At 35.7% G+C, this 24,795-nt stretch overlaps 1 protein-coding gene across 5 annotated transcripts in view; it reads right to left on the bottom strand.

Moving 5' to 3' along the window:
* LOC149790345 (cyclin-dependent kinase 14-like) overlaps nt 1-24,795 on the bottom strand; it is a 127,336-nt gene that overhangs the window by 73,406 nt on the left and 29,135 nt on the right. For 2 of the 5 annotated variants that reach the window (XM_089972388.1, XM_089972389.1), the window contains exon 3: nt 3,495-3,535. In XM_089972388.1, coding sequence (XP_089828514.1) covers nt 3,495-3,535 — 41 coding nt within the window. Of the gene's footprint in view, nt 1-3,494; nt 3,536-6,393; nt 6,633-21,074; nt 21,137-24,035; nt 24,086-24,795 lie in introns of those variants that run through there. The other 3 variants (XM_089972391.1, XM_089972390.1, XM_089972392.1) reach the window with 3 other exon arrangements.

Genomic DNA, 24,795 nt, shown 5'->3' with positions numbered 1-24,795 from the left:
ACCACTAGAACACTGAAGTTATCCTATTTCTTATGATGATGTTCACTCTTTAAAGATCTTGGACTTTTTCAAAATCAGAATTTGACTTTGCATTAGCAGGATTTTACCCTTTTTGCCATCATCTTTGCTTTGTACAAGTGTTTTTGAGCACCTAACTAACTCAGCACCATATAAACTGCAATGTGCTAATGTGCCATCAAACCCTGAGACGTAATAATAGGAACAGAACACTGCCAAACGATGACATAGAATGCTAACAACCAAATTAACTCAGCCAAGGTCATATGATGTCATAACTGCATACCAAATCTGTTTGAAATCCAATTAAGATTATTAATAATTCAGACCACAACTGGCCAGAAACAAAAGAGGGACAGACAGACAGACAGACAAACAAAGGACAGATGGACAGAAGGATGGATCAACACGTTCAATTCATTGTTCAACCTTTGCTATAAATGGTACAGTATAGAACTCTAAAATTTTGAAGAACAAAGGTACACCAAAGTCTAGAAAAAAGGTGGAATCAGTGTGGGGACAAATATGTCTGATAGGACAGATGATTTAGCACTTAAAAATAATGTGGGGTTTTCCTAGTACACTGTCACACACTCATCAAGTTGTCAATAAAAGTGCCATTGAGCTCAACTCTCAAACATCCAAACAATGCACGATTCATTTGAGGGGTGGCAAAGCAAAGTGGAGAGCTGATGTTCTTACAATCTAAGTGTCTCTAAAGATGATTTATGCCCAAACTAAAACACCATCTACCTATGAACTACCATTCAGGTGACCTACTGGTTAAAGCATGCACCTCAGATATGGGAGGTCATGGGGTCTAACCCTAACCAAGTCATACCAAAGACTTATAAAAATAGTATAAACAGCTGCCTCGCTTAGGCACTCAGCATTAAGAGGTTAGTGTTAGGACTGGTTGGCCTGGTGTCAGGATAATGTGACTGCATTGGACATCATGCTATATGTCTGCGGCACACTGCCCCAGTGCTAGACATCACTACAAACTGCCACACAGCAGACGTCATAGTAATATGAATGAAAAATTGTTAAAGCTATGTTAAAAGTCCAATCACACACACACACATACACCTACGTAACTGTAATACACTCAATAAGCAATAGTCCTTTATTTAAAGGAGATTTCCAGGAAAACTGATTCTTCTTTCAAACTGCAGAGTGCTGAAGCCTTCCCTGATATTGTTCTGCAACAAGATTTTTTACGAAGGCCCTCTGGGCAGCCATTTTGGATGTAGGATCAGCAGTATTTTATTTTTGGGACCAAGTAGATATCATAATAAGACAATCCATAATGGAGGAGCAGCTATAACAAGGTTTTCAAGAATGCCTTTAGTGGATGTCACAAACTCTCATTTTCGTTTAACACCAAACAGACACTATCAGAAGTTATGGTGAAAACCCAATATCAATATGACTTTTGGTTTAAGAGCAGCAACTAAAAAAAATTCAAAATGTCTGCATTGCTAGCCATATTGGGTGTCATCTGCATTACTAGCCAAATTGGGTGTCAGAATAGCATCATTTTCATTCATGACCAATTAAACAGCTTAAGTCTTTTGGTGACAACCCCATGCTGATATCACCATCTTTTCTGGTGGATTAACACAGTTTTCAAGAGTGATATTGTGGTGACCATAATAGATTACAGGTAGCACCATTTTCATTCTGAAAGTAAAAAAGACATCTAACCCCATGTTGACCATCTTTTTTCAGAAGGAGTAGCATTAACATGGTTTTTATTAGGGTCATTGTAGTTACTATACTGGATTCCAGAAGAGAACCATTTTCATTTAGGATCAACAAGCCCTTACAATCTGTCTGTACACTTTTATGGCAATCATCATACATCAATTTCAGATAAGAAACAATAACAAACCAATGCTAAGTAATGGCTGAATGACAGACAGACAGACAACAGATAAACAGCAGGCCTTGAATTTAACATTAATTTCTTTGCAGCCAGAAGGACTAGTAGCTTAAGAAATGTACTTGTCCTGCTGAATCTTCAATAGTCCTTCCCATAAAACAAAGACACAGATCATGATTAACTAGCCATCAGTCTATCGAAATTATGAAGATTACTAGTCCTACTGGACATGTACCAGCCTCAGACTAGTGGACTATTGCTAATTTTGAGCCCACTGACTAGCCATAAGATAAGCTCTTCTAGTCAGGCACTCGTCTGAACACAGTGCATGTCTACAATTTTGGGAAAGCAAGTCAAAATCAGAATTTTTTTATGTCAATGATTATCCATATTTGGACCACAACAAAAGGATTATCTGAAAACTAATTAAGACAAAAACTAATTAAGCCAAAATGAGTGATTTGAGCGCAGTCTAGAGATAAGACATCATTTTATATTACATAATATTAGAAAACAAAAGTACCATGAAAGGTACATTATACACCTGTCCCATGTTTAACAGTCCTGTATGTAGGCACTAATTTGGCACAGAAACTGACCCATGTGTCTTGATGACACTGACCTCTGGTCAAGGTATGTGATCTTAAACTAAACCTACTGTACAGAAATCATTATTTCCTTGTTACCACCCTATGTGCAAACCATCTTGTAAAAGAACCTACTATAGGACAAAAATTATTATGAAGAATCAGGCTTGTCTTTGAGCCACATGTCCTAGACATTTGCCCTTTTTAACCAGAAACTGATAGGCAAGTTCCACATCTCCTTTGAATACCTTACACAAACTTTAGTCAAGATACATTGTCAGAAACTAAAGTAACTGTGCAAAAAAATATATTTGTCATCCAGTCACAGTGATCTTGACCTCTAACCTTTTGACTCCAAAATCAATTGGCTTTTCCCTTACCCCATGTGCAAACCCATCCATATAGCAGGTCTGATATGTTTAGTCATTGTGTAGATAACATTTTTTGTGTGAGTCACCTCAAATGCAAGTCATTTACAAAGTTTGGCACAGTTATGTAAATGTATGAATGAATGAAAATTTTCATCTGGAAACCATGTTCGTTCCTGACATTTGACTCAAAATCCAAGGCTTCTTCCTTATCTTAAGTGCAAGCCACAAGCAAAGCTTTGAAATGTAGGTGATGTAAAATGCATGTTATTTTGCACAAAACAACTGCCTTCTTTCCATCAGTGACCATGACCCCTTTGACCTTATGAACCCAATAATAAACGTAAGTCATCCTTACCCATGTGCAACCCATCCACAAAGTCTGGTAACTGCATACAGTGGAGAACACATTGTGCTAAATTAAACTGTTAACAGATGGATGGACTGACAGGTTGGACAGACAAATCAGCATAAAATAAACTCTTGGACATGTGGCCTAGCAGTGGGCATATAGAACTCAATCTTGGGAAAGATTGTGGTTTTAATCTCAAAAGCAACCACATCTACATAGACAATGAAAGCATGCATTTTTACTGTCAAATTTAACAACTAAAAAAAGTCATAAATGTACCATACCTCCTGATCACTTTCAACTATTGTGTCTTCCTTTCCTATTGCTGAAATATAAAATATCAGAGTTAATTCTCAAAAAAATAAAAGATAAAATAATGTTAATGATTAATTAGTCTCAAAAAATGTAACATACAATTTTATGTACTGATTTTAGCAAAATCAACAAAAACATTTCCAACGCCATTCCTTCTAACTCCCTATGGTCACTGAACTAATAATACATGAGGCAAAAGACAATGCACCAAACTAATGAATCTATGTATGAGATCATTTGCATGGTATCTCATTACAATACTTGTTATATAGAGGTAATTAAGAAAATATGTATAAATAGTAACTGAGATACATTTTTAGTTGTTTTTGGGACTGTGTAATAATTTTTTGTATTTATATTTTAAAAGTTACCTGTAAGTCAGCACTATAATTAGTCAGTATTATAATGCCAATAAATCCACTACATACATCCATAAAATAGTTTGGTGCAATATTTTTTTCCTTGTGATCAGTTCATGGTGGGGGGTGGGATAGGGCACTTTGCCTTGCAAATATGATGCTCTACTGATAGAGTTACCAAGATTCTCTAACTGATAATATATAACTGACTAATGAAAATCATAATAACCAATTAATTATAATTACAAATAAATGCAGTAATTAGGTCATTTGGTCATTCCAATCAATCTTTGATTCCTCTGATTCATTAATTGTCATACCACCAGCACATTCATGTATTCCAACTACTGTACTGCAACTTTGTGATCCTTATATCCAATCCAACCCAGTATCACAACAAAATCCATCTTGGAAAACTTTAGGAAATATAAGGAAATAAATATTTTTTTCAAAACTAAACCTCAACACAAATTTTCTCTGACTCTGTCTTTGATCCCAAGGTCAAATTAGTAATGAACATCTGGTACAATGAACTGTCTTAGCTTGTAATGATTCATCAAGAGTATGAACAAAATATATCCTCAGTTTAAGAAATACAAGCAAATGAAAAAAGAAAGAAAAAAAAAAGAACCAAACCTTAACAAACATTTTCTAAGAATAAGTCCTTGATCCCATCAGAAAGGAAAGAGCTGCATGAAAAGCCTGAACTTCATAATGATTCCATGAAATAGTGGTGAGAATTTATCAAGGGGTAAAATTAGGGGATATATAAAAATGACAAACTTGAATCAAAACCCTTTACATGATTTCCCTTATCAGGGATGAGAGATCTCCCATATTTTACACAAGTCCCCTGGCTGTGGAGTGAGATGGCAAACCAAATAAAACAACATAATTCTGTCTTCATTATATTCATACAGTTATATCATATAGATATACTTACAAGTCAATTGTAAACCATGTAGACCCTGATCTGCCATGACAAAATAATACAGTAGATCAGGGTATATCCTGCTTGTTCTACTCAATATTCCTAACAATGTGACCCAGACCTTCCAATGCATTATGCGATGGCAGATCTGGGTTTCTGCAGTTTGCAGGTGAAGTTGACTTGCAAGTGATGATATATGGTACCTTTAATGGTATATCTTCAGCATTAACAGTAATCTCTGGGAACATTGCTTTTAACCTCTTTCTGACCAAATATATACAACCAAACTCCAAGCATCAAGAACAAGATTAGCAGCAAAATTAACAGAAAACAAGTAAAAGATATCAAAAGGTTTTTTTGGGTTTTGGGGTCTTACAATGGCTTGCATTAATTTTAAAAGCATCTCCACTACAGCCTTGGTTAGGCAGTCTTAAGCCTGAAGAGGTTTTATGGGGACAAGATAGGGGGATATGTGATTTTGTAAGTTTGTTTAAATGTTGAATATTCAGAAAATCTCTGATTATGCTTCTTGAAATACACGTATGTTCAACACAAAAGAATGTACTTTTATCAGTTATTACACGTAGTTACAAATGTTGAGACATGTCTTTGTCTCTTTCCAGAAAGTCCCTCTCCCCAATTACTTTTTCATAACTGGTCTCAATTACATTATTTCTGTGCTGAATTAATGAGCCAATACAAAGGTTTAGAAAAAGGTCAGAAAACACTTGCTACTGTATGTTTACAAATCTGCAGCCTCCTGAGGAATGCCAAATGTCAGAGGCTGCAAGTTTTCTGGAATGACCTTCCATTAGTACCAACCCATTAGCACTTTCTGGCAAGCACTTAAGGCTGTAATAATTATCTCTGTTTATCACTGTTAATACCAATTCAATAATTGTCTCCAACCAGGATGTGCAAGAAGCAGTAGGTACATAAAGGATGTCACTCTTCATGTTTAACAGTACCTACATGTAATGACAATGATATACCAAGGACCAGTTTAAAATCAAGTGGCTGACTGAACCAAAATGAAAAATAATCATTCATTTCTGCAAGAAATGCTTTTTTAAAAGCAATAACATTTGAGCAATGCCATAAAATGCTTCAGTGACAATAACAGTTGCTCACTAATTGTTTGTCCATTTTATACAGTGGGTATGGTCATAGATCCCATTTCAACACTGGAATACAATATGTATTATGTATAAAATACCTCAATATAAAGACAAACTCCTTTACAAGGCAGTCCATATGTATGGTTTCCATTAACAGTGTTACTGCGAGTAGATTACTGAGGTTGCACTAAATCAACTTCTTTTAATCTGAATATATTCTGATGTTGTAACAGATACAACCATAAAGTAATAACGAACTAATTATAATAATGATGGTAATAGTGTCTAGTGTTGTACTCAGTATGGGGAGATGTGGTGGTTAACTGGTTAGCATGCTGGACACACACCAAAATGGTGCAGATTCAAATCCTACCATTGGACCAAGCTGGGTCAGTTACCTTGCTATCTCCTAATGCAAGGTCCTTTACTTTGAACGCCTTGCCACTACTAAATAACCTACCTGTGTTGTTGTGACATAAAGAACCAAACTAAACCAAACAATCTGTTTGCTAGTGAAATCTCCTATTAAGAGACACTTCCATTATAACAGGAACACATGCTCATAGATGACAACACTTACAAACTCTTTCCTTGTTTACCTGCAAATTTAACTTTTTTTATCAAAGAATATAAGTGAAACTCTTATGGTCTTCCAATGTGTGTCATCTATATACAGGTCCTGTTCTGAATTTTAATCTGTTCTAGCACTTGATAGTGAAGGACAAGTGCAAAAGCATAACAAACAAGTAACAGTCTCATGCAAGCTCAATTAATTGATGTGCTCCTATACCCCCCCATATATATATATATATATATATATATATATATATATATATATATATATATATATATATATATATATATATATATATATACACACACACACACACACAAACAGATACACACACAAACAAACACACACATGATGTATATTTAAAACTGATCTTACAAATCAGTCACATTAAAGCCTGGCTTATCCAAAAAATGCAAGACTGTACTGTATGTAATTTTTACACATATTTTATCTTTTTTTTTCTTCCTTCTGTTATTTGATTCATCAGCTATAACTACAAATATTTTAACTCATTCTGAAGACAAGAAAATGTAATTATACAGAAATTATTTTATACAAGACAGATGGAAGCCTTCACATATATTTTCCCCATTTTACATGTTTTTGTTGCTTCCCTATCCCTTTTTTCTAATCCAGTCTACTCCCTTCCTGAAGCAAGTTATATCTAGCACCTGACACCTTTGTTGTTATTTTGCTAAAGAAACATAATACGAAACATGACCATCCTCTATATGTCAGTGCACATAAAGTTCAGTTAACAAGGAAAAAACAGTTATACATGGACAGGTGGACTGATGAACTGACTGATGAACACATACAAACATGACCTAGCACGTCAGATCTGTAAAAGTACATGTACATACACAATAATTATGATACCATTAGATAATGAAAATTTAGAGCATATTGTACAAGAAAACCAGTAAACAATGTACATGGTTATAGCACAAAGATCATGGTAATTTTCAAGCTATGATTTGGGTGCTACATGAAAGTCCTTGGTAGGTAAGGATGAACCCCTGGGCCATTCAGCTGCATGCAAAAGGTTGTTTTTTATGCCCAGTACATGTTGTTAAGGGGTGGGGGTCTTAACAGTTTCCAAATATGAAGAAGACAGTTCCATATGTTTAGGGATGGACCGATGTCAATGTCAGTTTCATGTATAGATCTGTCTTTTCAACGAAGTATATATGAAACAACAAACTAGAAATCTTGAGTTTTTTATGTTATGACTAGGAGCTGTTTTTGTGGTCTGGAAAAGACCTTTAGGCATTGCCCAGGGGTCCCAATCTCACTGGTCTCGACATCTGGGTCATTTATTGCATATGTGAATTCTGTCACATATCTTGAATTTACAGCTCTATGTAAATTTACACCAACCCCACTATCCCCACCCCTTGGAATATCATCTACACCCAAGGTGAAGGAGGAGCTAAAATGCATTATATACATACAATGCATGTACAATTTATGTTACACAGAGACAATCTGAATGAAAGTATCCCCATGATTCGATGTGTGTGTGTGTGTGTGTGTGTGTTTGATAGTGTGTTTGAGTGGGATTTGGATTTTTAACACAACTTTAACAATTTTGCAGTCATATCACTACGATGTCTGCAGTGTGGCAGCTTAGAGTGATGTCCAGTACTCGGGCATCATGCCGAAGACATGTAGCATGATGTCCCAACCAATCACATTATTCTGACAAGTCCTAACACTAACCTCTTAATGCTGAGTGCCTGGTATCACTTGGCCTGCAACCCCCCACCTGCATCGAAGTTGGATGCTCTAACCACTAGGCCACCGAAGCGTTCTCAGTGTAATTGGGAGGATAATTAGTTTGTAAATTTCTCAATTTCAAACTGTTTTGATTCACAAAATGAACTGCATGAATGATAAGGCTTCTTTCCTAAACAGATAGACATGCTTACCTTTTAAGGCAAATTCAAATTATATATCATTAAGGGGCTATTACAGGATTATTCCAAAGGTGAAACTAGTGGAACAGTTTATTACATTTGTTAAAAGATGGGTGCGGGGGGTTTATTATTATTAGACAGAGGTATAATTTAAAATTATTTATAAAAACGGGGGGATTGGTTTATAATCAACAATGGACATATCGTTAGATAAGTACGGTAAAATGTCTGCTATTGATGTGATCTTCAGCATTAAGAGGAGACCCTTCCAAAACAAGTAAAAACTCCCAAATAATATGCCTAAATTAAAAGTCTTCCTCTGCTCAACTGCACGCTGGATTTTGGGGATCTAAGAATATCAAGTTTAGATCTGGAAGCCGCAATCCTATTTGATATAACAAGCTGTTACAAACAGATCAATTCCATTACCACATGAGCTGTTCTCGTGTCTATTTATATGAGCACATGAACATGAGTGACTCAAGTTACACTGTACATTTATTTATCATTTTGCATTTTGAGACTAGAGCATGTTCATAAAACCATGAATGGCCCCCATCCCCAAATAACAACTGAAGAGTGTTTTCATTCATCTGTTTAAGATTCATGCCAATGCATACATCAATAGTTGCATGATCCAACAGTTTACAGTAGTCAGAAAAATTACTAGGATAAAAAAATATAACCCAAGTCAGTGAAATAAATTAAAACACATGCATTCATTTAAATAATGCATGACTGCAGCTAACAATACACACAAAAATGACTGACCTAAATAATGCAAAACTTGAAGTCTGCACAGCATGAAATATACATCTGAGTGACCTACTTTTGAGGAAAATACTGTTACTCTCACAATAAGGTACCAACATGTGAAGTCAATTTAGCTTCTGGCCCAACAGTCCATGGCCTGTGGGTTTTGAATTATCACTCAAAGCACTGAAAGCTGAAGGCCAGTGGGACCAATAACAATTTCTGAAAATTATTTTTGTTTGATTGAAAGTGTCATCTGATTTTCTGCAGGGACAGCTGATTCTATTCAAGTTGGCCTGCTGACCATTAGAAAAAATATTTTACATGACCCTGGCAAAACAGTTACATGTATGTGACCAGTAGTACAGGACAAAAGACATGATGGACTGACTAATCAACAAATAACTACATGTATTTAAAGTACAAAAACATCAATTGATAAATGATTGTGACCTAAATAAATCAAATGTTAAGTTGAATTGATTATAACTCCCTTTACTAAGGAGAATGACACAGGAAACTGAGCAACCAAGGAATGGTCTAAAACTGTAGTTTAAATTAAATGTATAGGGATTTGTTACTCTACTCAGTTCATTATCCATCAGTCTTAACTGTCAATATTTTCTAATTGACAGTCTGACTACGTACATTTGCAACATTAAACACCTATCCCCTGGGCATTTATATGCATATCAACCAACTTATTTTTTATTCAACTGAATCAATAATTTAGTTAATCTGACACTAGCTGTTACTGTTTTATAAAGCTGCCATTGTACACTTTGACTTGACATCAATCATGTGACACAAAGCAGAAATTCTGCTTTAGTGCTATTTAACAAAATTGCTGCAGTAAAAATGTTTACCTACTGTACTGGACCTGCATTGCAGATACCTGGAAATCTATCTCAAATTTATAATTTTGATCTTTCTTTTAATATAAAGATTTGGCTTGTTACATCAAACTAATAATAACCCAACAATGATTTTACTTGTTCAGAATTGAAATCCAGCATGAGAACTGCCAAACCCTGCTAAACTGAAATTTAGTACCTTTTAACAAACCAACCATTTCAATTTTGGGACAGTTGGGTGCTTTTAATGACAAAACTGTTTTTGGCCCAAAACGCTTGAAAACAATATTCCTGCAATGATTTAAATCATGTTTATGTGAATTAATATTTGCACCAGAGAGGAAAAAACAGAGAGGTATGTCATTCGTATATACATGTTAAAATGCAGCATGGGATTCCAAGAAGGAACGTCCGTATTTTATGTGTTTGACCAGGATGGAGAGGCAGCTCACCATTGATGGATGGATTTGAAGCGCACAAATTCAACATACACCAGGTTTCTCCAGAGTGCAATAAATGTGTGTGTGTGTGTGTGTACGTATGTACGTATGTATGTATGTTCCACAGGGGTCTGTTGTTGGACCTGTTCTCTTCATTCCGTACACTCAGTTGCTCTCTAGTGTCATCGATCATCATCCAGTGTCTCACCAATTGTATGCTGATGACAACCCAAATATACAAATCTAGCCACCCAACTGAAGTTGATGCACCATCCAAGGTGTAGAGAGGTGCATTTCTGATGTGAAATCATGGATGACTTGTAACAAGCTGCAGATGAATGATGATAAAACTGAGGTCATTCTGATCACAACACAAAGACTTTCTCATTCACATCCTTTACCTCAAACAATAAATATCAGCAACGCCAACATTAAATTCACACAATCAGCATGAAACCTATGTGTTACTCTGGACAGTACTCTCACACTGCACCAACATGTCATGAACATATGCAAGGCTGCATATCTTCAGCTGAGACACATCAGCTCAGTTCGCAAATATCTTTCAGTTGATGTCACTAAAACACTTGTGTGTTCATTAGTACTTTCAAGACTGGACTATTGTAACTCAATTCTGTCTGATTCATCTCAATATCTACTCCAGAAACTTCAGAAAGTTCAAAACACAGCTGCTCAGATCATACTTAGAGTACCACGATCAGAGCACACCTACCCGCTGCTCTGTACCCTACACTGGCTATCCATTCAATCCAGAATCAAACACAAAATTTGTTCTCTGTGCTACATTTCAATGTCAGACTCCAGTCCAACATACCTATCTGACCTCACCCATGTGTACTCACCAGCAAGATACTTACACTCCTCTTCTGACAATCGTATACTCATTATTCCCACTATGAAAACAAAGTCATATGGACAGCGTTCTTTTGCATACCAGGGCCCAGCAATGTGGAATGAATTGCCCACTGAACTCAGACACAAAGACACAGTGATCACATTCAAGAGGGCTCTCAAAACTCACTTATTTTGACTGCAAGAACAAACTTAAAGGCCTAATAATGTTTCCTACCTGAAATATTCTCAGCATGTTTTTTATTTTTTAATGTTTTTCTAATTTCGTGTTGTTTGTTTTAGTAATGATATTTTTATGTTTCTTATCTTATAGGTGTTGTCTAATGTTGTAAAGCGCTTAGAGCTTCTAAAGATCAGGCGCTATACAAAGTCCTCATTATTATTATTTTATTATGTATGTATGAGATAAAATAAAACAATATCCTGGCACAAAAGAAAATTACTTGGTTCCACCTTAAAATTAAATGGTTGGTCCCTAAACAGTGCATACCATTTTTCAGCACATGATGGGGCCCCGAGTGGCCGAGTGGTCTAAAGCGCTCATACCCACTGCTGCTAAAAATTCAATTTCATCTGAGCTGGAATATATATACAACATGCAATAAATGCTCTGCACTTCAATGCATGCCATAGCTTCCATGTAATTCATTGATTGGTATCTAAGACCAGGTAAAAACTTTACACAGCAGTCCAACTCTGAAAACCTGAGCGAGTCCAACATCAGGAACTTTCATTCCCACCAGCATAACTTGAAACTGTTAAAAGCTCTTGTCCATGTGTATTGTGGGACACTCACTATATTGTGGGACTCTCACTATATTGTGAGACACTCTCTATATTGTGGCACTCTCACTTAGTCTGAGTGTTATATGCACATATTGCAGGAATCTAGTATATATTTTGTGCGACACTTGCTATCCACAACTCTTGTATGAATGCAGTAAAACCTGTCTTAAGAGACCATCTATGAGATACAACCTGTTTTGAGAGACCAGGATCTCAATGAAGATTTATTTATTATATAGTGTTATTAACAGTTCTGCAAGACCACCAGTCTTGAGAGACCATTACTATGGGCAAAAGGGGTGGTCTTTCAAGACAGGTTCTATTGTAATAACTCTTACACAACCTATATTCAGAGCTCTGGTATATGGACATATTGCAGGACTCTTGCACAACCTGTATTAAGAGCTTCAGTATTTAAGTATGAGCTCTGGTGTATGAGCTCTGGTATGGATATACTGTAATCAATATGGCACTTTTAAAGCTAAAATATGATATAAGGAATATTAATAGGACAAAATATGACTTTTATTTCACAGCCAAGGTGGTTATTTTGATTGGCATTAGTCTCACTGCTATCTGACAAGTTGATTGGTGGAAACAGCCATAAAGGTTGTTATTCTAGGGTTTTAACGCCATTTTACAGCACATGATAGGCTATGCATGACGGCCAGTATTACTGGTGGAGGAAGAACCCTGGAAAACCCAGGGAAGAACCACCAACCCACGAGAAGCTACTGGCAGGCTTTCCCATGTACCCACGCTAGCCGAGCCTTGGACTCGAACCCACGCAGACAGAGGTGAGATGGCAATGATCCGGAACGGAGCACTTTAGACCAGTCTGACACTCAAGGCCCTGCCATAAAGGTTACTAGGAGATGCCAAGAAGCAATATTGGTTCAAAATGCAAAAATCCTCAACAACTAAACTCTGCAAAAAGGAGTCAATGAAAGAAACATCAAAATAAATCATCTTATTTCTGTCCATTTCAGAAAACCATTTACATTTAGCACAACAACCTTTGCATGCATGGTACAGTGTCACAATCTGAAACCAGTTCTCTTGTTAGGTGTATCAACTACATATACCTCCATAAGATGGAATTTCAACTCGCATTATAACAATTGTCTGCTGTGGTCAATAACCACTGACTGTGTTTAGTGCAGAATCAAAGTAAAAGCACAGAATCGATCAAATTTTGTCAAACAACAATAATGCAGACAAACAATAAAGATATGAGCTTCTGGTTGTAATAAATACTGTAATAATTTTGTAATAAACCCATATTGTAATAAATTTATGTTCATTTATACAACTGATAAGTGCACTCTTTCCAAATTTTCATATGTGTAGGATTTCATAGGGTTATATGAAATAATTTCCTTTGTTAGGACGATACTAATTATCGTGAGTTAACGATAATCGCATATTTATATCTGATTTTGTAATGTTTAAATAATCTTGTAAGTATGGTATTGCTGTGAGCTAGAATTCTGTGAACTTTATGCAATAGTAATCGAGCATGTGGTAGCGTAGGTAAAGAGATATGGTCAAGTTAGATATACCACTCAGTGTTAATTTATGGTCAGTCGCTGCGAAGCAAGGGTGATGTTCTATCAGATTAAATCAGAATTTATGCAGTGTGGATAGCTTCTATGATTCTTAGTAACGTAAGTGAGGGATTTTATGTAAGTGTGGAAAGTGGTTATGGGTAATTTTGTCCTTTTGAACAGCTTTCTGGGAGAGACAGGTCAGTCCGATGACGTAAGTAAGGAAACTGATGATGTTTTCAGAACAAAAGACTAGGAGGTCCAGGAAGAGTTGAAACGTTCAGAATAGGAAGACTAGAGAATAGGAACATGTGACACACAGGTTGCAAGAGGAAGGTGATGCAATCAGTCATGGACATTGCGCACTTTTCACCACTCGTTATTATGATGAAATAAATCCAAACTAGACACTGCTATTAAATTCTGTTGACATAACTTAGACTGAATTGGAGCTGCCGCTATTAGCTGTTACTGATTAATATAAAACAGTTTCAACAGTATATGTGCATATAGTTGAATAAATAACAGCATTTTTGGACATGCACGCATATTTTCATTATTAAAAAAAATACAGATGAAATAAAAAGTTCATTTGTAATTTTACCTGTAAGTGCACCAGTAAGTGCAAAATTATGTTAAAGTTGTATATATGTATCAGTATTCATATGACTTGATGCTTATAATGAATTTCAGACTTTAACAAGTTTTTCATATGGGGTTTGTATATCTATTAAAAACAGTAATTGAGCTATAGGTATAGTAAAAACAGAGTGCAATTTTCATTTCTTTTCTCAAACAATTCATCTGGCACTGCAAAACTATACAGCACTTTAGAATCTAAAGTCTAGAAATGTGAATATAAAGAACTGCAAAACACTTCAGAAAGGTAAATCCATTTAAATAAACATAAAACATGGCTACCAGGTGAAAAGTAATAAATTGCATGTGCATATGTCACTATTTTAGGTTCAAATGTGAGGCATACCAGATCAGAAATCTATTACTGTACACTTTTAAAAAAAAATTCTTTCTATCTTTTATGTTCAAATAATATCCAGTGCACTATTTCAATTGTGTTTATGTTTGCTTTTCAATTTTTCTTTGTTCTTGGGAAGTTTCCCATACATGTATATATATTACATGTACATTATGCACTCCTAAACTGTTCTTAGCTGCGCCAGCATGTAGCTCATTTGTGCAGCAACAGAAAATAACAGGTAGAGTATGTATCATCACACTGTAGGAAGAGTCTAGGGGATCTGACAAACTGTCAAATCTCCATGAAGGTAGCCTACACTGTTTAATATGATTGGCTTCAGGGATCAATTTTTGATTGATGATACATTCTTATTTTACCTTCATGTTTACTGGTCTGTCAGGAATGCATTATTTGATACCATACACACAAAAGGATGGTTCTAGTACACACATTTATGCTAGTTATGTTAATCATGTTTTGGCCCACAATAAAAATGACTGACTGCACATCTTACTGGAGTTGTTTCTGTTTTCTAAGATGCTCATAACTGATTTTGTGGAGCATCAGTCTGCTCATGTTTCTCTTCCCTCTTCAATTTAATGATATATGGACCCAACTCTCACCAACTTATATAACTAAATCTGTCCGATCTTTACAGAGTTGAAGTTTACAAGCTTTAGAGATATTCCCACATTTCTGGCTCTGAAAGAGGCATTATACAGAATTTCAGAAGGAACAGCTTTGTAGTTTCAATGTTTTACTGGTTTTGTTCGTACATTCTCTGATTAGTTATGTACATGTATGCATAAAAAATAAACATGTTTCGAGGTTCTGGAATTTTGTTTTGATAGAAGTTGGCTTCAAGATGGGTACATCCTTGACCCTGGTGGCCATAGCCAAAACTCTTTGGTGTTATCAAAATACACATGCAATATCCATTTCATGAAGCTCACTTAGCACACAAAGTGGTGATGAAATGGAAGCTAAATATAGCAAATGAAGAACCAGTCTGTTTAAATCCAAATGCATTTTCATCACAATGCCAGTTACCACTAACCATGGTTTCTACAGCACAGTAGTAAAATCTATTTGTATGGGAAATGGATATACTGTATTTTGCCTTTTTTAATTTTGAATGCCAAATCCTTGTTAAAAAAGAAATGATTAATCTCAAAACTGACTAACAATTAATATATCTGCATACATGTCAAGTGAAACAGCAAGTCAACACACCTAATTTACAGTCATCAGCCAACTATTGTCGTTACAAACTAAATTACTCAAATAAGTTTTCACTACTATAATGTTCACTCAGTTGCAGTGTAATGCAAAGGAAATAAGGAAAAGTTCAAACAATAAATTTCATTTCACAATTTATCTTACAAATTGGATGACAAGTTAAGCTTCCTGTTGGCAAAAGTTTATACCTCCATTATGTATGAACACCACCTCCTTCATTTATGTTGCCAAGCAACACTAAATAAATAATGTTGCAAAATTAAAGCATGGTCTAACACTTGTATATACTTAACATTCTGTGCTCACATACAAATATAAAAGAATGTGACTGTATTTTTCGTAACATCATGTACCAAATAAACCCACTCCCACAACACTGCATGCATTTTATTTTAGAAAGAAATATGCTTTCACTTTTGTCCCATTAAATGTATGCAAGAGGTGTTAAAGTAACCTATATGTATCCATATTGTGGAACACAAGGTAGATCAGATCACAAAGAAACTGTCATCCTCAAAAAAATAGCCATTATTATTTTTATTAGTACAGTTCTAATATTAGCAGTATAATAACAGAATATAGTTCTACAAAACTAATTGTGTCATCCTCTAAAAATAAAGAAATTATTATTATTATTATTACAGGCACGCAAACTCACAAGGAGGAATTGCAGTATTTTAAGCTTACAATAAATTCATTTATTTCCTGGTTTTGTCAAGAATTTAGTGTTCCAAATACCTATCAAATTTCTTTTGCCACTGGGCAACCTATGCATACCTGCCATATTTTCGGGGGGGGGGGGGGGGGTAGGGATTAAAAAGTGTGTTTTCACATCCCTAGAGGGGTCATTGTACGTGACCCAACAAAACAATGTCATCCAATTGAAAATAAGTTATCTTTATATACACACCTATAGAAATTTATCAGAAATTCAAATCTGAATAAATAAAATAACTTCTCTGGTGGGTTTTTCCCCAAAGCATTTTATACATTAACATAGAAATAACTTGTCTGGTGGGTTTTTCCCCAAAGCATTTTATATATTAACATAGAAATAACTTGTCTGGTGGGTTTTTATCAAAGCATTTTATACATTAACATAGAAATAGCTTGTCTGGTGGGTTTTTCCCCAAAACATTTTATATATTAACATAGAAATAACTTGTCTGGTGGGTTTTTATCAAAGCATTTTATACATTAACATAGAAATAACTTGTCCAGTGGGTTTTTTCCAAAGCATTTTATACATTAACAGAGAAAAAGACAGTTGGATGACTTAGCATTGTCAAATATCATCACCATGCACATACATGTAAAGTGCAAACACTCACATAATCACACCCATATAGGCATTAAATAAAACCACACACCAAGTTTCTGTCTTTAAAATCCATTAGATAACAAATAATAAGCTTAATTATATGTATATTCGGTCTTTACTGCTCTCAACAGATGATAGCAGGTTTGAAGGTAATGCAAATGTCATTAGAATTACATCTCTGTCCACTGCAGGGTTTTAATGCTTTGTCAACACAAATTAACTATGCAAATGTTTTTGCTTATTATTGTCACTCAATCAATCTATTTCATGGTTAAATCGTCCTACAAAAGCCTATTAATAATAATAAAAGAACTAATCTGAATGTCAAAGAATTGTTACATACAGGTGCTGTTCCTATTCTGACAGATGTCCTACATGCCAGAATGACTTATGTCTATTATGTTGCTTGCAGTATGTGCAAAGAATTAAACTTTCTCCCTTAACTGCTGTATTTCACAAAGTAAAACTCCATCAGCCAGGAGCTCTAAAATGTATTTTTGCTGGGCTCTGCTTGCTTTGCTGATAGTTTACTACTTCTTGAATCAAATGAATCATACTTAACACTATTCCGACAGCTGAAACTTTCATGCTTTGTGCTTAATATATGGAGTAAATTCAACTTCAAAGAAACTCTGTCGCTGTTCACAAACTTGCTTAAATAATCTTTAATACAGATGGCTTAAAACCTCTCATTCAAGGCAGTGATGTGTAATAACTTCTGTTCATCAACACACATCATACATCACTTTGATTTACCAGTAACTTAAAATGAATTGGGTTGTTCCACGCTGTTACCTTTACTTATGCAAATTAACACAATGGGCTCTCTCCCAAAGAAGTACTTAAAGGACTTTACAAATCAGATCTAAATATTGTCAACCAATTAAGTAATATGTGAAACTAAGGTTGTTAATACCTGACCTCTTTGCCTTACAACAATCTGCTGTATAAACTGCCCCAAGGACAGTTTAGATGAGCTCATATCAGAACTGTTTACAGGACCAGGTCAGATGAATTGGAAGTAAAAGCTCAAGTTCTTAGCAAGTCATGTTGTGGTATGGCCTACTTTGAAATTTCTTGCAGCCATTTCCTAGTTTACATTACAAAGCCCTAATTAAGTTTGTCAGTTTAGACACAGACAGCAGAAGTTCACTAAGAGGGGAATTAATGTAATTTTGAAGTTCTGATGCCATTTTCTATTTGCCACATTATTATTCATTATCAAAGTTGCCAAAGGGCAAACAATTAATTTACCCATTTCCCTTGCCAATTCTTAACTTCTGTAATCACTCATGTGACCATTTTAGACACAACTTGGAGTGATCCAATTACATTTTTGAAGATATTTTGATTCATGAACATATTTCTATGGAAATATTACTAATGGAAAACACGCAAGTTTGCATTTGGTATTTACTTCTAGCTAAAAGTGACACCTACTCAATTGTGGTTAATTCACATTAAATAGTTTCTGGTCTGATTTAGAACTTTCTGGCACAGCAACACAAGTAAGTTATTTAGTGCATACACAATTGGAGCAAAGTGCCCTGCCCAAGGACACACTATGTTAGTTGACCTAGACTAGCCTGATCATAGGATTCAAACCTGTACCATTTAGGTCACAAGTCCAAAATGTTAAACACTGAGCCACCACCACACATTAAATGGTAAACATACTAATACATTTACTAATGACAAACCCATGCTTGGTAATAACCTCACTTTATTTGTACAAATATTTTCTACTGAAATCATTGAGAATAAGCCCACTCCCTTCAACCCACCTACCCCCCCCCCCAACTTCATGCGCATGACAGTAAAGATGGGTCAGGTCAGGATAAATCAAGAAATCTCAAAAAAAATTAAAGAGTTCAGACCTCAAAAGAGAAAAGTGTGCATGTGTGATTTTGATTTTTAATGTAGCTTTAACAATGCTTCAGTTCCTTGGATTTTTGTGCTTTTGGCATTAGGAGATAACCCTGTCCAAATTATACTGATCATACACAGTACAGACTATGATCGATCTCAAAAACTTTAAGCACTAATGCAGAACAGACCATGCGGAGATAATCTAAGTATTGTAATGTTTATCACTCTTTTAAGCCAGATGACCCTGCTGACATGATCAAAGGGTGAAATAGCAATTTGGTAACAGTCTTGCCCTGTTTAAGCCAGTTCACAGTCTGTGATCACAAGTAGTATTACGATAGATATATTGTGTCCAAACCAAGTTGCGAAACAAAAATATTAAAAAAATATAATGTTTGCAATTATAATTTTTACATATGTGGGAAATTGCAGAGTGATGGAAAGGACAGGAAATACCCCTGATCTTTGAAGAAAAACTTTTCCAGTGTGGAAGGTTCCTATGTGAGCATATTTTTGACATTATATGTGGACTGTTCCCTAGCATTGCCAATATAGAAATGTAATAGCCATCAATAAATGTTTAATAAAATTACCTTAAAAATATGTACCTGTGTGTAGGAAAGACTCGATCTAATTCCTACAATTCAGTTTTTGCTTAAACAATTTGTTGGCAACAAATACGAAGCCACCAAACCAATATTCAAACAATAATAATAATAATAATAAGATGTAGAGGAAATATGTTTAGGAGTTAAAAAAAAATATACACTGTTTGAATATATCAAAACCTTATACATACCATATATACTTGCTTTTAAGTCAAGTCCAACTACAAACTGCAAAAACACAGATCTGACATCACATAATGTGCAGATCTGGATCTGTGCAGTTTGTCAGGAGTAATCTGGAAAACAAACAACATATACCCTGGTCTGCAGGCACATTATGCTACAGCAGATCGGGATCTTTGTTGTTTGCAGTCTGACTCAACTTATAAGTATATATCGTATATAACAAGTTTTGTTAATTTGGTTTGGGTTTTCTCCAAAAAAGCAACAAAAAAGGTCATTAAGTGTGAAGGCATTTGGAGTGAAGAAATAAAATGGTCAACAATTATGTACATGTGATTAAAGATAAATAGTTTTGACCATATATTTCACATGAAAAGTCGAATACTGACAAAAGTAAACTCGCATTATCTAGAAAGTTTATTACCAGTATGCAGAATTTAATGACAGCATAAAGCCTCATCTCCAGTACATAAAAAGAAAGCCAATACCCATGAGAATCCAACAATAGAATACAGTATTAAAGCTGTGAATGCATGTATTGAGGTGCACACCATACAGTACATAACTGAATTATTGATGGTATACATTGGCAATCATTAACAGAATTTATAATAGAAACAATGTTCCCTTATGCTGTGGTGCTCAGTGGAACCCTGCAAGTATAGAGCATTACAAAAGAGGTCACCTTATACAGTAAATTATACATAGTATAGTAAATCATTATACATAGCCTAGTAAAACTGTCCTGAAATGCCACCCCTCTTCAGAGACCAGGTTTCCAGAGCACAGATTGATAATACAGTGGTATGACCTGTACTAAGAGACAATAGTTGTTAGGCAGAAGGAGGAGGGGGTCTTTCAGGACAGGTTTTACTTTATCAATAGTACATAAATATAATGAAATTACCCTTCCCTGTGGAGCCATAAAATTATACTGAGCTATAAAGTGAGATGCCTTATACTGCAGTATATTTTATGTAGTACTGCTCCCTCATGATAATGCGAAGTTGTGGTCCATAACTGCTTACAGTGTTGTATAACAAACAGTGTTATATTGAGAACCATGACATATTGTGAATAGTGTAATATACTGAACCAAGGTATACCTCTGTCATGTGGGTTTGAGTCTCAGGCTCTGCCAATTTGGGTATGTGAGAAAGCTTGCCAGTAGCGTCCTGTGGTTTGGTGTTTCTTACCAGGGTTTTCCTGGGTTCTTCCTCCACTGGGTAAGTGAGTTATACTGGCCAGCATGTACAGACTATCTTGCACTGAAAAATGGCATTAAAACAAAAACATAAACCAATATTTCTAAACATTGGTATTAATTTCGTCAAGGGGTCCATAGTAGAAGCATGTTATATCAGAAGTGCGTTATAATGAGATGTACTGCTATTACATAATATAACAGGTTCCATGACCCGAATAATGAAAATGGAACATGTTACATTAGTAATGCACTACATTATAATAATATTACTATTACATGATATCATGGGATTCATGACCATATCTGTCTTATAAAAGGGTCCATGTTATAATGAGGCATCTTATAACAAGGGACGACTGTAAATAAAGCTTTCATTAACAAATTAACCCCTAGCGATGAGTTAACGTGGCAAGAGGAAGTAGCCTACTTCCGAGCTCTGTAACATCATGGTCATTAGAGGCCGACCGAAACTAAATTTCTGGTTTCGACTGAAAACGAAACCAGACCGAAAGTTATAAATTGACTTTCAGCTAAAACCGAAGCCGAAACCACAAGTTTGACTACACCTTTGGCCGAAACCGAAAGATAAACCGAAGTTGCTGAACACAAGATTTATTAAATAGGCCTGGGTCATGATGCAATGCTAAACTTCAACAACTGAGTAGGGTAACATGTCGACAACGATCAAGTCCATGATGCACTTATCAATTCTCTGAACTGCAACGTGGTCATCAGGCCAGACCATTCTGCTCTCGACCATTGATGTCAAGGACGTCTGCACAAAATTCGGTAATGCATGTTTAGTCGCTTTCTCTTCCATCATCATCTTTTCCGAGGCACACTCTGCTCCATCGTTCATGGACCTCTTGAGATACGTACCATGGAGCTCCTTGTGGCAGCTGGCCAGATGACCTTTCAAGCCTGAAACTGTCTGAAGTCTTGGTTTATCGCTGCCAAGTGATAACAGTTTGTTGCATTCTTTGCACTGTGCCTTGCTTGCATCAGAATAGATTTTTGTGAAGTAATCCCACACTGCATTTTTCGACATTCTTTGCGGTGGTTAACTATTCCGTTTATTATTAACTTCAATTTTCTACTTCACACAGATTAATTCGCTACAGTTTAACTAACTGAAATTATCAATATTGTCAGACTTCGAAATCTCTGTATTCAACACGCGAGTAGACTGAAATGCAACAGTGCCAAGAATTGCCTAGTGCCGACTGACCGGCCGACAAGCAGAGTAAGAGACGCAGCACTAGCGTTGCATTCTGAAAGTTAAGATAGATCTTTGGCTGATGACTGAAAGTCAGTATCAGTTTCAGCCGAAACCGAAAGCAAACCGAAAGCTAACCTTTTGGCTTTGGCCGAAACAGAAACTATGCCGAAAGAGGCCATTTGCCAACTTTCAGCGCCGAAACCGAATTTCGGTCGGCCTCTAATGGTCATGCAAGATACATTAAAGTGGGTGGTATTATAGAAAGGTAGACAGATGTACCTCTACAATGATACCAAATAATCTGGAATATCTAGTTCAGTGCTGTCCAACCATTTTGACACCATGTGCCAATGACAATTTTTCTTGAAGCCGACGGCTGCAGCAGAAAACTTAAAAGCAACGACAATAAAAATTATTCACAATTGTTTACCTGGTTAAGAAGATATATTATGAATGCAGGCCATTGACTTTTTTTAACATAAATGCAAAAACATTGCTCAAGGTCTGGCGGGCCATTTGAAATCTGCCCGCGGGCCGCAGGTGGGACAGCACTGATCTAGTTGTACTACAAAATACAGAGGGAAAAACCCTCGTTTTTTGGACCCAATTTATTTCTACCTAAAATTCGCCCGTGGTTGGAATACGATTTTGTGTCCAGATTTTAGACTTTTTGTTCTCAGATCTAAGGCAAACCAGTATGAACTGCAAACAGACATATGAACCTTTGCAAAAAAGTAGGACAAGATGGGCATTTGGAATAAAGAGTGGTCTCAAAACAAAAATAATGGCTCCATTTAGCGAAAAAACAACACAAAAAAAGAACTCCAACTTTTACCCTTCTGCTCATGCGCGAGCCAAATAGCCAATGAAAAACAATGTTTCTAACACAACTAGGTAGGATGTTATTGAAAGATTAATGGGGATTTGGTGTTTTCGGATCTATTCAGAAATAGCTTTCAAAATGTGTTTCCTACTCGAATTTCAGGTGAAAACGACAAAAACCTCCAGGGGTTAATGTGTTAAATGAACAAACTAATACGTTGAATTTATTAAAACTAGTATAATTTTTTTTATGGATTTTGAAACAATTTGCATCATAATCGGTTCCTGGACATGTGAGATAATAATAGTGTATTACAGTTGAGATAATCCTAGTGGATAAGAAGAGCTCCAGATACAGTAAGAATTAAATGATTTTGCTTGTGCTGCTCAGTGGTTAGCATGCAGACTTGCATCTGAAAGGATGCAGGTTGAATGTTGGTCAGCAACAGTGACATTTCCTTTGGCAAAATAACTGACTGTGATTGCCTTAGCATTACATAACCTGCAAGAAACTTCACTCAACAGGCAGCCTATAGGGCAACAAAAAAAAGATCCAAGAAAATAAATATAAAAGATCATTACAACCCATTTCAGACTGAACTGTATTCATTTCAAGCTTGCTGCATTTGCTCACTGCCAAAGAAAAACACAAGATGATACATTTCATTGCCTAAGAGAAAGGTTTTACTGTATATAATCACTTATAATTTGAGTCCATCTACAAATTGCATAGACCCAGATCTGTACCATCTGATCTGGGTCTGTGCAGTTTGTTAAGAGTTAAAATCAGTAGAACAAAAAACATAAACCTGATCTGCGGGCTCATTATACATTGGTAGATCAGGATCTATGTTGAACAAAATTTGACTCAACTTATAAGCAAGTATAGATGGTACACATTCTGGTTACCTGTGCCTCAGCTCACCAAGAGCACATGGTCCATGATCAATGGCAGAAAATGTAAAGATAAGATGAAATCTTCAGTTAAAACAACAGTTTTTATTTCCAAGTATGGTAGTGTACAGAAAAGAAAAAATGCTGACGCAAATGTCTAAAATAAATTCTAGAGGGGGTAACAGTTACTCAGGCATGAGGAATTCAAATCCTAGCATGAAAGGCTCATGACAGGTAAGGCAGATAATGATCACAGTTGTCTGGGTCATGGATTTATTCATTTCTGCAATTTATATTCACTTTTCCAGTGTTACATACTTGGAATTAGTCATGGTTGGGTCAGACAATAACACAGTCTGCAACAAAAAGTCCATTGTGGTCAAAACAAGTATGACGTAACAGGAGACATTAAAACTGTTGAGGACAAAGAAACTGTAGAAAGCAATTATACAGTCTGACCCTTCATTGACAGAATCAAAGTATATATACAATGCTGAAAAGTGAATTTTTTTACATGAAGGAAATAATAATAATACCAGTTATGAAAAATATTGACATTTCTTCAATCAACATTAGACAAAGGAGTGGTACTGACAGCCCCTGGCTTTTCTCTCCCTTAAATTTCCCTACTGTTTTTTCCCAGTTCAGGCTATTAGGCCCACCTTTTTCTGCTTCTGGCATGACCTCCATGAGCTACTTGTGCTTATGTGCTGTACATGATGAAACCAAATTGAAATCCATGGTTAGGAGCCAATATTTTTCTAATTCACTGAGC

This window comes from Sinohyriopsis cumingii, chromosome 10 (genome assembly GCF_028554795.1).
Source record: "Sinohyriopsis cumingii isolate HCF-2022 chromosome 10, ASM2855479v2, whole genome shotgun sequence".
Taxonomy (NCBI): Eukaryota; Metazoa; Mollusca; class Bivalvia; order Unionida; family Unionidae; genus Sinohyriopsis; species Sinohyriopsis cumingii.
The sequence above is the reverse complement of the archived record's forward strand: the minus strand, read 5'-3'. Positions and strand labels throughout refer to the sequence as shown.